The sequence below is a fragment of the Neolamprologus multifasciatus genome, chromosome 2 (genome assembly GCF_963576455.1).
Source record: "Neolamprologus multifasciatus chromosome 2, fNeoMul1.2, whole genome shotgun sequence".
Classification (NCBI taxonomy): Eukaryota; Metazoa; Chordata; class Actinopteri; order Cichliformes; family Cichlidae; genus Neolamprologus; species Neolamprologus multifasciatus.
Genome location: NC_140440.1, coordinates 12,847,989 through 12,863,451, shown reverse-complemented (window position 1 = coordinate 12,863,451; position 15,463 = coordinate 12,847,989). Strand labels below are relative to the sequence as shown.

The following is a 15,463-nucleotide window of genomic DNA, read 5'->3' as shown; positions in this document are numbered from 1 at the left end:
TAAATTTGTTTAAAAGGAAAAAGCTGAAAATTTAAATAGTTAAAAGTTGAAATGTGAATAGTTGATTTTTGTATTATATGATTTATTTATTACATTTTATGTGGAGTGAATAACTAAAAGTATATTTACGGTGGCCCCTACAGACAAAACACGTACAAACTCCAAAACACGTAAAAACTCAGAAGCACATAAAAACTCAAAACACGTACAAAAGACAACAGAAGTGCTCCAGGATGCTAGGGGCAGTGTTGAGGTTTTGTTACCTAGTGGCTACACAAGCCAGCAAGTACCAACAACCGGATTTGGTGTGTGGTAGTAACAGGTAAATGAACATTTTTTTTTTAAAAATTATTTGACTATATATGAATGCTTGCGTATAAATACACAAACAATACACATATACTTTCATGCTTTCAATTGTGTAATTTAAGTGATCTAGGTAGCTCTGTTTTGGAAGTTCAGTTCATGCTAGAAATGTGTTTTGGAGTTTGTACGTGTTTTGTCTCTAGGGGCCACCGCATATATTTATATATAAGCATATATAAATAAAACCACTTTTTTTTACATTAGTAATTCCTTTTGTGCATAATTTTATATTATTGTTAATAATAAATTAATTAAAGCAACAAAAAAACCTGAAGAGCCGGTTCTCTAAAAAGAGCCGGAAATCCCATCACTACTGGCGTGGCCTCTTCAGGGACTCCGGGATGGCCAGTTCCACCGCCGATGGACCGTCCTGGGACCCGTCCCTCGTCCGCCTCGGAGCTGTCCTCCTCTGTGGGCCTGTAAAACACAGCACAAAACACCACAAAGAAATGAGAAGGCTGCTACTAGATTTTCATTTTCAACATTGAAAAAAAACAGGATATAAACAGATTGGCTGTAGATATTTAGTAAAGGCAATCACAAGGGAATCCAAGCGAGTAAAAAGTTATCAGTGCTTGCTGTACATCTGATGCTACAATTACATACCTGTGGTTGCAGCAGCAGGAGCAGAGGGACCAGGGGGAGCCAGGAGAAGCAACAGGGGATGCTCTGCTGCAGAATATTGTCTTGACTCTTTCAAGATAATATTAAATGTTAACAGGTTTTAAACAATAGTTAAAGAGAAAGTATATACAGTGGTCCCTTATTTATTGCAGCAGGGGTTCTCAGAATAACTAGGCCCTCGCCATGCACTTTATACACTTTTTTTCACACACACATGAATATTACTCACAGTTCTCACAAGTTGATTCTCAAAGTGCAAACCTTTGTAGATTGCAAAATGTAAAAGTATTATTATTCCAGACCCCAGTCGGACGGCCACTCCTCCCAGCCCCCCCGCCCCAACAGGCAACAGAGAACAGGGGGGTGTGAAGACTCCAAACCTCCCTCCGCCCGCTCATATGTAGTGTTGATGCATGTGTGTTCTAAGGAGCATTTAAAACCCAGGAGGGCATGGAGCTACCTGCCAGAGAGCAGCAGGTAAGCGCATAGCCCCTCCTGATAGCCCTCAGTGTCTACGTGTATTTAAAAATGAGAGGTGGGCAACGGCGCCAGGGGTGAGGTTGTACACCCTGATGGTCTTGTGGATGCCGTGTAGCGTGCCCACCCCCAAGGTCCTATATGTATGTGTTATGAGAGTGTGAGTAATGTGAATGTTTTAGTTGTGGGATAAAAGAGGCAAGTGGCTCCTCCCTGGGGCCAGCTTCCCCACTGACCCCAGTAGGCACCCTCATACCCCCATACAGCGACAATAGTTTCAATGTAGTGCAAATTTTGCACGGCAGCTGAAAAACGAGCACTAAAATGGTAAAAGCAAAAATCCCTATTTTGACGTCACAAAATACAAAGAAGAGGTTTGTTTTTCTAACAAACAAATGTTTTCTGTCAATGATTCCTGCAAGGACGACCATGTATGTGTGTTAAAATCACAGCTGGGAATAACGTTTAGGCCAGTGAAGGCCACAGAAGTCGCCGCCCTTCTGTCGGAGTCGGAGAGGTTTTTTGACTGGTCACCTAATGTGAGACAAAAGAATCGGCTGTGACAGTCTTTGTCTTACGTGTCTGTAAAAATTTAGTTTGGTCTTAACATTACTGCAGAGATTTACCAGAGATGTGCAGAGCACTGCAGGAGAGTTGTTCACAGCAGGCAATTTAAAATTATGCAATCCATACATTATTAGTAAAACTCCTGTTATGACATATTTTTCAATATTTTTTACAAATTGCGTTATTAAAGTATTTAGCAAAGTATACTGTAGCAAACCTTTTGAGGAATGCACCTAGGACTAGAAGACAGAAGTAAATTAAAATTCTCATAAAAATTTCAAACAAAGTATAACCAACTAAAATATGTTTTGAACTGAGACCTAGTGTAACTCTAATTGGTTTTAATCTGATTTAGCTTAATAAAAGCTCTCACCACCTGCAACAGCCATAGGCAGTATGCAACATATATGCAGGGTGATAAACACTCCAAAAATGCTGTCCTTTTTTGTGAATAGTTGTTGTTGTTATTGTTGTTATTGTTGTTCAGTTCAACAAAATTGTGGGCAGTCCACACCAACTGTGCATCGTGTAAACATATAACTTGTTGGTCAGCAAGAATTAATAAGACAAGAGGACTGTATATGACAAGAGGAATATATACAAACTAGAGAAATATCAAACAGGAAGAAGGCACACAATAGAGGACAGAGTACACGGTTCATGGAGATGGGAGTGGCACGCCTGAGCTAAGGTTTGATTTATTACAAGAATTTATCAACTCACCAGCAGGTGGAAGCAGAGTGTCTGTCATTACTTGATCAACATGCTGGGGCTGCAATGCTGCATTTATTCTACATTGACTTAAATATTTCAACTAATCATAATGAAACAAAGTGCTATAAAGAAATTAGTATTTCATTTAAAAATAAAAACTGCATCGAACTGCTGGGCTAATACTTCTGACAAAGTACTATTCAGGTTTCAGAGCTCATCACAGCACAGAAACAGCTTTAGTGAAGGTTACAAATGATCTTCTTCTGGCCTTTGACAGTGGAGTCATCTCTGTGCTTGTCCTGCTAAACCTCAATGCATGAAGTCAGATAAAACACACCAATTAGTTAAGCTGCAGGAATATCTTAATAAAGACCTGGAAGGCCTCTAATTTTTGCTTCTAAATTCAGATAAAACTGAAAATCTTAGAAATATGATATCTAACAGGATTCTTACTCTGGATGGCATTACCTCCAGTAACACTGTGAGAACACCTTTCATTTAGGACCAGGATATGTCCTTCAATGCATATACAAGACTACTTTATTCCATTTGCGTTGTATCTCTAAAATTAGAAATATCTTGTCTCAGACTATTGCTGAAAAACTAGTTCATGCATTTATCCGGTCGTAAAGTCTGACGTCACTAGCCGTGTCTGGGCCTAAACTCCGCTGCAGGTCCATATATCAAACGATCACTATGGCATTACTGAGAGTTGAAAAACTGTCTAAAGTCTTTCATCTTTAATAAAATGATCAGCGTTCTGCTCTACCAGGTGTAACAATTGAGTTTAACATCCAGGCATCCATGAAAACGGAATTTATGACATTTAACGGAGTTAGAAGTTAGCAGGAAGTTAGCTCGCTAGCTTCTATCTAAATACAATATAGCATGTCCTCACTGGTTTTGGAAACAAATTCAAACGTACAGCTCTGTTATCACTTCCAACATAAATGAAGACAGAAAACTAAACAGCAGTGACGTTTGTTTGTCATTAGTTTGGCTAGCTGGTATATAATGATGTGCTACGTGACCGCTAGCGACACAGCTATGTTAGCATAATATAAACAAGCTAACTTTTTTTCCACTCGATAAAAGTTAACGTGAGTGTTCTCAGTTGTCAGGAACAAATGTAATCGCATGGCAGGATGCTGTAAAAGGACCAAACTTCAGCCAGGAGAACAACTGAGATAATCCATCCACAATACGAGGTTAGTCATTTATATACTGCTGCATGGGCTGGGCTGTAGCTACATCCTAAGGTTTTAAAAACTGAGCTTAAATAAATGATTAGCGGTAATCAAAGCCGAGGGAGGTCAACAGTGATCACTGACTGTTTTAGGAGCTTTTTGAGATTAAATAGAAGAAAATACAAAACATTAAACATGTTAACAACACAAAAGCCATATTAAACGCAGACTACTTTAGGCCCGGAAGTAGGATTCGTCACATCATCATTTAACGACCGGATTGTTTCTGGGCTAGACTGCACTGTAATGTTTTGTTCATTTAACAACCAGCAACACACAAAAAATGCATGAAAAATTCAGCAGCAGTTTGTGTGATCCGAACAAGGCGTGAATCCACTGAGAGGCATCTTTTTCTAGCAGTTTGCATAAATAGTATATGCATATGCTTCACTTGTGATATAAAAATAGTTTTATGAGAATTTCCATTGTAGCAGTGTGGTTTTCTTGTGTAATTGATCGTGCCTGCTCGAATCATTCATGTTTCGTCCTGCACATTGTGGTATTTGCTCACAATGATGTGGTTTAAAAGCTTCTACTTTAAAAAGAAGCATTTAGCATTTAGTTTTAAAAGTTGTAGTTGTATATTTTAAAGGTTATTTTTGTACAAATCTAGATTAATCGTAACAAAATGAGGCCACTTTCAGGAAGGAAGGTCTAAAAACTATTGACAGCTTCAGCTAAAAATAGTCTGCGGCAGCTTGTTTTGAACTAGTTACACGTCCTGTTGATGCCCAAATGCATATGCATTCTGAGTAAACAGGGTTGGTAGGGCGTTGAAAGCAGAAAAGTAGCCAGCCATAGTTTGCATCTTGCATGTGGCTTTGCTTGTTCTTTCACAAGCACTGATAATGGGACATACCACAATGCTGGAAAGTGAAAAAGTACAAGACTTTGATTCAGTCCCTGATTCAGTCAAACTATTTTTAGATAGTTGCCTCGTCACTGGTAATTATTAGCTTGTAAAGTTCAGTGTTTCCACCTATAAACATACATAAGGTCTGAGAAGTTTTGGAGAATCTTGATTACACGAGAATCTGGAGAAGTACCAAGGACTCTGAGAAGAGCTTGAGAAGATGTGGAGGGTGAAGGTAACAGTGGTCCCAGTGGTAATTGGACCACTAGGTGCAGTGACTCCCAAGCTAGGCCAGTGGCTCCAGCAGATCCCAGCAACAACACTGTAGATCTTTGTCCAGAAGAGCGCAGTACTAGGAACAGCTAAGATACTGCACAGGACCCTCAAGTTCCCAGTCCTCTGGTAGAGGACCTGAGCTTGAAGGGCAAACCGCCTGAAGGGGCAACAGGGGATTTTTTTTCCAAATACTAGGCTGCATACAGCACGCAGTGAACCAGTGTGCTTCTGTTTTGATGTCTTTTGAATTTTTCCTTCATCGTGTCACACCTCTGTGAAAGGTTTCACCTTCCCTGTCCTTTGAATGTAAAGTTAATGTTTTATATGATTTTGTATTTAATCAGCATGTCAACAAAAAAACAAGGTAACAGCTTACAAAAAAAGAACAATTTTCATTCATCTTATAGACAAAATTACATACGTTACAACAGAGATCTTGAAAATACTGAAAGTATGATAGAAATAAAAGACTCTGCAGGTGACTTCAAGTCCTTATTTGCAAATGAACTGAGTGAAGAGCAAACTACTTTGATAGTAAATTAAGCCCAATAGCAAAAGCACAATAAAACAGACAGATAGACAGGACACCACAATAAAGACTTTTGTTCAGTATTTTTCAGGTCATTGCATGTTTGATTATGAGTAGGTGTCTGCTAAGCTCTGATATACAGAAAACTAATTCAGTGCATCAGCACTGGCAGCACAGTATTAGTGAAGCCAGTGAAGGTGTAGTTGTAGCAACCAAAACTACTTTAATGGCTTGTGCAACAAAAATACTTGGTTATGGTTAAAAAATTATCTTAGTTTGTCTACTCAGATATGAAACAAATTATGTAACATTTGTGTGCAGGGAGATAAAGTGTGTGGCAATGCGACTGGGGCTGGTTTCACTTAATGTCATGTAAAATGGAAAATGTGACTTATTATTTAGGGTACAATAACTTGAATAAGAAATAACTTAATAGCAGATAATTAAAAAAAAAAAGATGGATGGTTCGATTTGTAGCACACCAAGCTGCACACAGCATACACTTCCTGCAGTCAGCTTTAATCAAAACAATGAGTGTACGTCTGTGGTGGCCTCTTTTCATATTTTCCCTCATTATTTCTCACCTCACAGAGAATTACTCAATAAACATCTTCTACCGTAAGTACTTGCCTACAATATCATGTCATGACAAAGGAAAAAAAACCCTGTCTGTTGGTCATTCATGTTTCAAAGTGTTTTTGGCACTTACATTTTTTTCAAACGGTTGGTAAAACTTTTAGTTTTTAAACTCTATTTTTTGTGTAAACAGAAAACAGAGTTCAGAATAAAGTTTACGTTACGTTGTATTATCTCTCTGTAAAAGTAGAGCTAACAGGTGATCCATGCCAGTTTTGTCTATCATCATTTATTTTTTAACAGACTGACAAGGACCTAAATGAACTTCACAATTTTTTTTAACATTTACATTTACAAAACAATTAAATGTAACAATTTGAAGCTCAAAGGTAAAGACTAGCAGATCAAGTAGAGTATAATAAAAATTATGGAATTACATTACAATTCTCAAAAAAGCAAAAGTGTAACACGACATAACTTGTGTTAGCGAAAGCAGAGTGCTTTTTTGTTCTGTCGCCAGCTTGCAATAATGTGTTTGCCTCTAAATATGTAAATGGTTTGCAAGTTTTTACAGGAAGTGCATTTTGTGCTTCAGCCAATCACTGTGATTTCCACTTTGTAAACCTTAATCAGCTCATGACTAAATCTTCCTTTGAGTGTTATTTTGCTTGTTATTGCTGTCTTGGTTTCCATGAATATATACTAGAGGGCTTCGCGTGGTAGTTTTGAGCCCTCTAAAATTGATGTGAGTTAGATAATTAGGTGATCATTGTGTGGATATGCAATATGATGTATCATTAGCTGCTGACAGCTCAAAATACTTTATATAAACATTATAATGTTCTTACGTCTCACAGTCCACAGTGGTTGGAAATCTATAAACCAGATTTGTAGTTTAAAGCTTACAAGAATTATTGCAGGTTCCTTTTGCCTCTGCTACTTGTGCTTTTTGTTCTTTCTCTTCGCATAAAAATCATAAATGTATGAACTAATGTTCATGAAGATTTATTACTGAGACACTGTACATCTTGGAAATTGAGTCAAAAAGTGTTTTTTGTTTTTAGCTTTTCCTGAGTTTCTACTTCTGAAACTCAAAATTCATGCAGTGAATGAAAACTATTTAAATGAAACTTTAATACTGTGACCTCACTCACAGTGAGATATGTACATTATTGTGCCATTATATAATTAGAATGTTAATAGTATTAATGTGTGTGTGTGTGTGTGTGTGTGTATATATATATATATATATATATATATATATATATATATATATATATACACACACACACACACACAAATATATGTACAAAATGCTGGACAAAATCCCAAGCAACTGACTTATTTTACTATTTACTGAACTGTAACCTCAGTTTGAAGTTCTTAGCTGACCGGACTAGTACCCGGTGTGGTTGATATATGTGCAAATGCTCCATTAGCTATTTATTTATGTATTCACAGTGTAGCCAAACGACAAAAGTTGAAAAGTCAATTAAATGCATGACGAGGGATGGGTATCATTAAGGTTTTATCCGATACCGGTGCCAAACCGGTACTTTTGAAACAGTGCCGGTGCTTAAACGGTGCTCGAACCGGTGCTTAAAGAATGGAGAACACAAAATTGGTCCAAAAACCTCTCATGTTCAGCTGTTTTTTTGTAAAAAGATAACAATGTTAGCCTTTTCTGCAGCTATAGGGCATATATGGTATCACTCTTGGCTGGAAGCAGTGCTTAAACAATGGAAAAAACACCAACTTTGTCCAAAAACCTCTCATGTTGAACTGTTTTCCACTTTTTCTTTGGTCATTTTAGCCTTTTTGGCCAGGGTGAAGGGAGGATCTGCCATCAAACAAGAAGACAGCCGCATGTAACTACAACGGTGTTTGCTAGTTCACCTTACATGCATTAATGTAATAACGTGGTTAGCCTACTCAACGTAAATTACACACGAACAACATTAAGCTACTCACGCAGAGAAGAACGAGAGCAGCATCCAATCAGGACAGAGGAGGTGGACCCTAGACAAAACACAAGGAGTTAGTTGAAAGAAGAAAACCAACATCCTCCTGGGGGATGTAACAGTTAGTAAAAGCACTGTGCTGAATAATGTTGTTTGTTCTATCACCAGCTTTTAGTATAAAAAAAAGGCTAAAGTATGAGTTAATTATTGGTTTACCTTAATTATACAAGATTAATAAAAAACAACTACAGCTAAAGGCTATTTGACTTTTCTTTTATATACTGATGGAGTCGTGCTGAACGTGAACCGTATTTAGCATCATGTGCTTAAAATGACAAATTTGAAATTACAAACAAACTAAAATTGTTTGATGATTAGCGCCTAGATTCACTGTAAATGGTTTGGGAAATGTTACAGGAAGTGCATTTTTTTGCGTCAGCCAATCAGTACAACGTTGACTTTGCAAACTGTAATCAGCTTGTCACAAAATCTTCCTTTGAGTGGGTAGACATCAGTTGTGCAAGAGAAGGCTGAGGTAACACAATGATCGGCAGACTGGTTTCTTTGATTCTTCTAAGTACACTGTGTGAGTTTACTTCTTCTACACTGCCAGATGTATCATTGTAAAAAAATATAAAACAAAATATATATTAGGCTTTGTAATATTCTACATTCTAACTGTTACTGTTTGTCTCTTTTCTTTAGCTGTGATGGAAATGAATGAAGTTCCTCAGCAGATCTCTGTAACTGTGGTTAAACCTGGAGATAATGTGACTCTGACATGTGTCGCCTTTGAACAACGAGGGTTGTTTTACTGGTTTAAGCTGAATTTTGGATATATGATTCAAACAGTTACTAACGGAAATTTACAAACTGTTCCCTCCAATGGACAATCTAACAACTCAAGATTCAGTGCCACAAAAGAGAGTAATGTGCTTTCTCTTACCATAAGAAATGTAAGCAAAGAAGATGAAGCAACATACTTCTGTCAAGCAGGATTATCACAGAGTATTAGCTTTATTAATGGCACAATTGTGGCAGTGAATGGTAAAGCATTTTCATTTCATCGTTTATATCACAACTGTGTCTAAACCCAAACAATTACAATTAATACCATTAAATGTCTTTTTGCGAATCACACAGATCCTAAAACCCAGCAGAAATCTATCACCGTGAAACAAACTCCAGATGTGGAGTCAGTCAATCTGAGCGAGCCAAAGACTCTACAGTGTTCACCCCTGTCTAAGGACAAAAATGGCAAACATCAGTCCCCAAATGAAGACAAAGTGCACTGGTTTAAAGGTGCATCAGACGTCCATCCAGGCGTCATTTACCACGGCAGTCTCAGAAATAAAGAGGATGGGAGATGTGACTACAGTTTGTCCAAAACTATAACAAACTCACCTGATGCTGGGACGTACTACTGTGCTCTGGTCACATGTGGAGAGATCCTGTTTGGTAAAAGAACTAAAGTGGAGATAGGTATGTTTTTAAAGTATTATTAACATCTTTATTAATCATTTATAATTCCTGTGAGTTTGTTCATGGATAAACAAGATATATTCTCAGGCCTCTAAAATGAATTTGAGTTAGATCGACTAGAAGTATTAACAGCTCAAAATACTTCAACATAAGATAACCTGATACTGAGTGGGTTATGTATACAGCTTGTGTTACTAAGGTTATACTGCCAGGTTCATAATAAACTCACTTAAGGTTAGCATAGCATGCCAACCCATTAATTTTAATTCATTCTTGTGTGTAAAGAATAAAAAGTGCATTTGAGGTTGCTGAGAATAAATGTTGTCTGCACCCATTTAGTCATTAACTGCAGTTTTTAAAAATTACCATTGAACTTGTGATATGTAAACTATTGCTGGATGCATAAAAAATGATAAACATCTATTTTACCTTATGATAATTTATCATCAAAGGAAATTCAATCAAGTAGTTGCAGTCTTAGATGCTTTATGCTTTGTTTTTAGCTTTTCCTGACACAAGTCTTTGCTTCCTAAATACAGAGATGTTAAGTGTCTGCTGCGATGTTTTCTCCTTCCAGAGTTCCCAGTCGTTACTGTGCTTGGGGCACTGTTGACCTGCTCTGTGCTTGTGAATTTTGCCATGTTCACGAGGTTAATTCTGTCTGGTGAAAATCTGTGCAAAGGTAATTTATACATACATAGGTATATATATATATACACCAATGAGCTATATTACTTAGCTCATTGGTTTTCACCATAATATGAATTCTAACAGCTGTCAAATACGGCTGTCAGCTGTGTACCAACCTGACTTCTGCACAACACAACTGATGGACCCATCCCCATTAGGGTGGATGAGGTTCGCCCTGAGTTCCATGAGGGCTTTGGATGTTGTAGAGCAGGGGTCCCCAATCCCAGTCCACGAGGGCCGGTGTCCCTACAGGTTTTAGATCTCACCCTGGGTCAACACACCTGAATCACATGATTAGTTCATTACCAGGCCTCTGGAGAAGTTCAAGACATGTTGAGAAGGTAATTTATCCATTTAAATCAGCTGTGATGGATCAAGGACACCTGCAGGGACACCGGCCCTCGTGGACTGGGTTTGGGGACCCCTGTTGTAGAGCTATTTTGGTTGACACGTCTCTACAATGTTGTGTGGAGATCAAGGGTGGTACTTCTGAATTGGCAGACTGGGGTGGTGGTTCCCATTTTTAAGAAGGGGGGCCGGAGGGTGTGTTCCAACTATAGGGGCATCATACTCCTCAGCCTCCCTGGAAAAGTCTATGCCAGACAGCTGGAGAGTCCGTCCGTTTGTTGAACCTTGGATACAGGAGGAACAATGCGGTTTTTGTCCCGGTTGTGGAACACTGGACCAGCTCTTTACCCTCTCGAGGATACTCGAGGGTGCATGGGAATTTGCCCTACCAGTCTACATGTGTTTTGTGGACTTGGAGAAGGCATTTGACTGTGTCCTTTGCAGTATCCTGTGGGAGGTGCTTCGGGAGTATGGGGTATCTGGCCCATTGCTATGCGCCATTTGATCCTTATACAACCGTTGCAAGAGCCTGGTCCGGATAGCCAGCAAAAAGTCAGACTCATTTCCGGTGGGTGATGGACTGAGGGCTATCCTTTGTCAGTCTGTTCATAACTTTTATGGACAGGATTTCTAGGCTTAGCCAAGTGGTGGAAGGCTTTCACTTGGGTGGTCTCAGAATCTCATCTCTGCTTTTAGCGGATGATGAAACCAAGTGTGAAGAGGTTGGAATGAGAATCAGGACCTCCAAATCTGAGGTCATGTTCCTCAACCAGAAAAGGGTGGAGTGCCAACTCCGGATCAGGGACAAGTTCCTGCCCCAAGTGGAACAGTGTAAGTATCTCGGGGTCTTGTTCACGAGTGATGGGAGAATGGAGCCGGAGATCGACAGACGGATTGGTGCTGCCAGTCCATCGTGCTGAATGTAAAACCAAAGCTCTCAATTTACCGGTCGATCTACGTCCCTACCTACCCTCCTACCCTCACTTATGGTCACAAGCTGTGGGTAGTGACCGAAAGAATGAGATTGCAGATACAAGCGGCAGAAATGAATTTCCCTCAAAGGGTGGCTGTCCTCTCCCATAGAGATGGGGTGAGAAGTTCAGCCATCTGGGACGGGGTCAGATTAGAACAGCTGCTCCTCCACATTGAAAGGAGCCAGTTGAGGTGGTTCGTGCATCTGACAAGGATGCCTCCTGGGTAAGGTGTTCCGGGCATGTCCCACCGGGATGAGGCCCAGGGGCAGACCCAGGACATGCTGGAGAGATTATATCTCTCAGCTGGCCTTGGAACGCCTGGGTGTTCACCCGGACAGACTGGAGAAGGTGGCTGGGGAGGTCTGGGCTTCTCTGCTTAAGCTGCTGCCCCCGCGACTCAGCTTCAGATAAGTGGAAGAAGATGGATGGAAGTTTTTACTTCTGGAAAAGAGACCAATGATATTTTAAACCAATGAGTCATGTTAAATAAAATGTGTGGATTTTCAGCATATTTCTGTATGATGTTTCTGTTGTGTGGGGTGAACTGTTAAAATTCACCTCTGTCAGAAATTTTAATTTTAAATCAATTCCTAGCCGTTCATGGAAATTTTCCGGACTAATTTTCTTTTTCTAAAACTATTGTTAGCATTTTCACAACAATTCTGCATAGAAATAAACCAAAACAAAAATTGGCAGTGGGAAATGCTCAAACAATTGGTTCTTGATTTTGACGTGACAAGCACTTAAAATAATCCTTCTTCTTTTTATGAATAGGAAAAGTACCAGTCTTTAATGATGTTGGACAAGAAAGATCACCTGCCAACCAAATAAGTGATGAGGTACACACACACACACACACCCCTATAACAATCTATCTATAATGAAATGCATGACTTGACTTTGATCATAATATTGGATAGGTTGAAACACACAGAATGAGGAAGCTAAAGATTTTGTAAAAGAAATAGAAAGCAGTTTGATGTTGTGAAATACAAGAAAGGGCAAAAAAAGAAAACCTAGAAAAACTAGATTTGATCTGAAAAGTAGGTGTCAAATGATGGTCTAGTAATCAATCACATCTGACATCCCACCTAGAAGTCCTTTAAAGTAAACAATGACATGTTTACTTTAGTGTAATATCTCTACTTTAGATGTGTGTTTTCATGATCGTAACTAGAGAATGGTTATGAAACAGCTGCAGTTACCATTGCATAGAAACATGAAGTCATGTCAAACAAGACTGTTGCCTAAAGACAAACAATAAAAAAAAAATGTCTGTGCATTCTTCTCTGTGTTGTTTGTGTTTAAAAATATTTTCAAAAGTTTGTTCATTTCTGTTAATAATTTACAGGAGGGTGAAGAAGTAGAATTAAACTACGTGGCTCTGGATTTCCCCTCAAGAAAATCTTCAAGATGGAAGAGTAAGAAGGAGTCCCCAGAGTGCACCATATACTCTGGCATCAGAGAGAGCCAGTAAAAGGCTGTCCCCATGAAAAAGGCAGAGTGTTTTTTTTTTGTTGTTTTATTGCCATAAGTCAAATTGTTTTAATTGCCTTTATGAGGATTTTTTGCCAGGATTCTTGTTCATGTACTCTAGACTGATTAAATAGGTAGAGTTGTTACCATATATATGCAATGTATGTTTATTGTGTGGCAGACTGGTAGCTGTGCAAAAAGATGTTTTTTTTAGTCTTTATACAGCATGTTTGTACTTTATGGTCTTGTAACCTCTTACTTCTTTGCTTGTTATACCTAAAGCTAAATAGCATCATGCTTATCTGCTCACTGTGGAAATACATTTATAAAAAACAATTATGGCAATAAAAAATATTGATTGTATCCACCATTGGGTTTGTTATTCAAAAAAGTGATGCATTACACATTACTGGTTATTTTTCTTAAAAGTAATGTAGTATATTACTTATTTACTACTTGAAACTGAATGGCATGGTCAGATAAATACAAAATATTTAACTACATAAAAAGGTCTTGATGCATGCTCAATTATTCAGGTAAGTAAATCTCCAAAAGTTGATTCTGTTTATCTGGACGTAGTGTTTTCAGTGGAGGAAACGTTTCATCACTCATCCAAGTGACTTCTTCAGTCTCAGCTGACTGCAGGTTTTCCCAATCTTATACAGTACACTACAGTACGTTTGCATAATAACCGAAACCAGCCCACTGAAGCCCATTAATCAGTGGTCTTTGATCAGTGGCTGTTGATGAATGTTCAGGAGAGTTTGCATAATTATGATGAAGGAACTGACCTCCCAACCCATTGTTCATTCAGTGAGCTGGTTTCAGTCTGTATGCAAATGTGCTGTTTATAAGACAGTGACCAAAATATTAAATTTTTTTGTGCTGGAATGTGCAGAAAATAGGTTTAAATGTTAAACTCATTTCTTCCAGTCAGAGAATGGTGCATATAATTTAATTTTTACTTGATGCATAAAGTCAAAAGATTAAAACTCATAAAACAAGTTACAAAAAAGAGACTTTTCCATTTGATTACATTTTGTATGATGGATTTTGCAGAAAAAGTAGAATTGGGCTGAAAGATCTATCACTTTATCACCTATTCAGGTTGTAAATCGTGTTTTTAAAAAGTAACTAAGTAACTAAGTAATTAATTACTTATGAAAAGATGTAATCAGTATCAGTAACGGGATTACTTTTTTGGGGAAGTAATCAGTAATTAGTTATTGATTACTTTTTTCAAGTAACTTGACCAACACTGGTTACAATACATAGCTTTTGGTTAAGTATAGATAGTTTGACGATTAGGAATCTGCCCTCTGAATCTATAACTGTATCGAGTACTGTGAAATTAATATTTTTATGTATTAGAATTGCTACTCAGACTTTTTATCTGATTTAGTTCTCAGCTCAGATAAAATAATTATTGTGGGTGATTTTAACATCCATGTAGATGTTAAAAATGACAGCCTCAACATGGCATTTAATCTGTTATTCGACTCAATTGGCTTCTCTCAAAATGTAAAAGAACCCACCCACCACTTTAATCACACTCTAGATCTTGTTTTAACATATGGCATAGAAACTGAACATTTAACAGTGTTTCCTGAAAACCATCTCCTGTCTGATCATTTCCTGATAACATTTACATTTACAATAATTGATTACGCAGCAGTGGAGAGTAGACTTTATCACAGTAGATGTCTTTCTGAAAGCACTGTAACTCAGTTTAAGAATATAATCCACCCACTGTTATCATCATCAATGCCCTGTACCAACACAGAGCAGAGCAGCTACCTGAACGCAACCCCAACAGAGGTCGATCATCTTGTTAATAATTTTACCTCCTCACTACGTACGACTCTGGATACTGTAGCTCCAGTGAAAACTAAGGTCTCTAATCAGAAGTACCTGACCCCGTGGTATAATTCTCAAACACGTACCCTAAAGCAGATGACTTGTAAGCTGGAGAGGAAATGGCGTGTCACAAATTTAGAAGATCATCATTTAGCATGGAAAAATAGTCTGTTGCTTTATAAGAAAGCCCTCCGCAAAGCCAGAACATCTTACTATTCATCACTGATTGAAGAAAATAAGAACAACCCCAGGTTTCTCTTCAGCACTGTAGCCAGGCTGACAAAAAGTCAGAGCTCTGTTGAGCCAACCATCCCTTTAACGTTAACTAGTAATGACTTCATGAACTTCTTCACAAATAAAATTTTTTGAGAAAAAATTACCAATAATCCTCCCACAGATGTAATATTATCTACAGCTACTCTTAGTACCATTGATGTTAAGTTAGA

At 38.2% G+C, this 15,463-nt stretch overlaps 1 protein-coding gene across 1 annotated transcript; it reads left to right on the top strand.

The window, feature by feature from the left end:
* Nucleotides 1–7,617: 7,617 nt before the first annotated feature.
* On the top strand, nt 7,618–13,519 carry LOC146524061 (uncharacterized). The gene is made up of 6 exons (XM_085184187.1): nt 7,618–8,776; nt 8,896–9,237; nt 9,334–9,672; nt 10,250–10,354; nt 12,459–12,523; nt 13,036–13,519. The coding sequence occupies exons 1-6, from the start codon at nt 8,734–8,736 to the stop codon at nt 13,159–13,161; spliced, it is 1,020 nt and encodes a 339-aa protein (XP_085040313.1). The 5' UTR covers nt 7,618–8,733; the 3' UTR covers nt 13,162–13,519.
* The last annotated feature ends 1,944 nt before the right edge of the window (nt 13,520–15,463 follow it).